The 2,618-nt window shown below is 50.1% G+C and overlaps 1 protein-coding gene across 1 annotated transcript in view; it reads left to right on the forward strand.

The window, feature by feature from the left end:
• Window positions 1-250: 250 nt before the first annotated feature.
• LOC139396493 (Na(+)/H(+) exchange regulatory cofactor NHE-RF2-like) overlaps window positions 251-2,618 on the forward strand; it is a gene marked incomplete at its 3' end in the record, with an annotated part of 43,010 nt that continues 40,642 nt past the window's right edge. Inside the window, exons 1-2 of the mRNA XM_071143515.1 lie at window positions 251-964; window positions 2,437-2,618. The exon at window positions 2,437-2,618 is cut by the window's right edge and continues 115 nt beyond it. Of these exons, the coding sequence (XP_070999616.1) occupies window positions 692-964; window positions 2,437-2,618 (455 nt within the window). The remainder of the gene's footprint in view (window positions 965-2,436) is intronic.

The raw sequence follows: 2,618 nt of genomic DNA on the forward strand, positions 1-2,618 counted from the left end.
CCTGGACCCCCATCCCGTGCTAAACGGCAGCATTTCCACAGCATGCGCTTGATTGGGCTACTCAGTGAGAAAGCACCCCTTCTTAGACCACTCTTCAAGAGCCGCGCTCTTATAATGACAGCCCCAGAAAAACTCGTTGATTTCTAGCGAGGGAGGTGCTATTACGCACCAAACGAGTGTCCTATCCAATTATCTGGAAACCCGGCATGTGTTGTAATTGAATCCTTATTCCCCAACCGGTTGTTATGGATGGAGGTCGAAAGAGGGGTTAGTTAGTGCCTGTTGCTCTTTCCTGGTGCAGCATGGTGCACGGGGGGTCTCTCGCTTTATCAGTCCTCAGGATGGGCAAATTGGAGGGATTGAGGACGCTGCGCCGCCAACAAGAATAATTCACTCGTTTTCGGAGAGACGATACAACTAGCGGATATCTTGGCTCCACCATGCAATACGTTCGCCTGGGTCGATAATTTACGCTATTTTTAGGAGTTTGCCTTTATTACATGTGAAGTTCAATGCTGGAATATAATTTTTAATACGGAGTGTTTTCTTGTGTTAGGAGCGTTTTTGTGTGTGAAGAACCTGCAGAGCAACTTTTGGAACAAATTACGCATACGCAGAGGATGGTGTTTTACATGTAGAGTGAAAGTTTCGCTCTGCGCTCTGTTGGGTCATTATTGTATTACATGTTTGTATGTTTTCTGCATTGCTAACTATATTCAAGAACAAAATAGGTTTAAAGTCCTGGACTGCAGGAGAAATGGCCAGCGAACTGAAACCACGGCTTTGTATCATGACAAAGAGTGAGAACGGGTATGGGTTTCACTTGCACGGTGAGAAGGGGAAGAACGGCCAGTTCATTCGCAAAGTTGAGCCCGCGTCGTCAGCCGAAGCTTCGGGGCTGCGCCCGGGGGACCGTGTCATTGAGGTGAACGGGGGAAATGTGGAGAAAGATACGCACCATCAAGTGAGTATTGCACATCACGAACTGTCCAACTCCATCCGGTTTTCTCTGTCAGTGGTCTACATCGACATGTTTAATATGCGCCAGCAGCACACCACCCTGCATACCACTGCTGGCTTTAACCAGCAGCACACCACCCAGCATACCACTGCTGGCTTTAACCAGCAGCACACCACCCTGCATACCACTGCTGGCTTTAACCAGCAGCACACCACCCTGCATACCACTGCTGGCTTTAACCAGCAGCACACCACCCTGCATACCACTGCTGGCTTTAACCAGCAGCACACCACCCTGCATACCACTGCTGGCTTTAACCAGCAGCACACCACCCTGCATACCACTGCTGGCTTTAACCGGCAGCACACCACCCTGCATACCACTGCTGGCTTTAACCAGCAGGACACCACCCTGCATACCACTGCTGGCTTTAACCAGCAGGACACCACCCTGCATACCACTGCTGGCTTTAACCAGCAGCACACCACCCTGCATACCACTGCTGGCTTTAACCAGCAGCACACCACCCTGCATACCACAGCTGGCTTTAACCAGCAGCACACCACCCTGCATACCACTGCTGGCTGGCTTCTGAAGCTAAGCAGTGTTGGTCCTGGTCAGTCCCTGGATGGGAGACCAGATGCTGCTGGAAGTGGTGTTGGAGGGCCAGTAGGAGGCACCCTTTCCTCTGGTCTAAAAATAATGCCCCAGGGCAGTCATTGGGGACATTGCCCTGTGTAGGGTGCTGTCTTTTGGATGGGATGTTAAACGGGTGTCCTGACTCTCTGTGGTCACTAAAGATCCCATGACACTTATTGTCAGAGTAGAGGTGTTAATCCTAGTGTCCTGGCTAAATTCCCAATCTAACCCTCATACCATCATTGCCACCTAACCATCCCCAGTTTACAATTGGCTCATTCATCCCCCCCTCCTCTGCCCTGTAACTATTCCCCAGGTCATTGCTGTAAATGAGAATGTGTTCCCAAACCCTTCCTCCCTAGTCCCTTACCCCGTGCCGCTCAGCAGTAAGTCATCACTGGCGGAGACAGACGTCTGCTGGGAGGCCTGGGACAAGGGAGACCCACTTTAGACACTTCAACAAAAAGGCTGACATGATGTAGGGTCCAGCTACTGTAGAGAGTGTTGGTGTTTCTGTCTCCCATCATCCCCTATTCCCTGTAGTTCACTACTTCATTATCATGTCAACTATCATGTTATTACTCTCTTTCTCTCCCTATCTTACGCTTACATCCTCCCCTTTGTTCCATTTCATTCAAAGGGCTTTATTGGCATGGGAAACATATATTTATATTGCCAAAGCAAGTGAACTAGATAATAAACAACAGAGTAATATATACAATAAAAAAAATGAACAGTAACACTCACAAGTTTCAAATATACACATTTCAAATGTCATATTATGGCTCTGTACAGTGTTATAATGATGTGCAATAATGATCTCCCGCTCCCCGCAGGTGGTGCAGAGGATCAAGGCGGTGGAGCATGAGACCAGGCTGCTGGTGGTAGACCGGGAGACGGACGAGTACCTCCGCAGCCTGCGCCTCGTCTGCACCGAGGAGATGGCTGTCCGTCTGGGGGGACCCACCTCTGTGTCCCCTGCCTCACCCCCAGCCTCACCACCCCCATCCTCGCCCCC

The sequence above is a fragment of the Oncorhynchus clarkii genome, unplaced genomic scaffold (genome assembly GCF_045791955.1).
Source record: "Oncorhynchus clarkii lewisi isolate Uvic-CL-2024 unplaced genomic scaffold, UVic_Ocla_1.0 unplaced_contig_13387_pilon_pilon, whole genome shotgun sequence".
In the NCBI taxonomy this organism is placed as follows: Eukaryota; Metazoa; Chordata; class Actinopteri; order Salmoniformes; family Salmonidae; genus Oncorhynchus; species Oncorhynchus clarkii.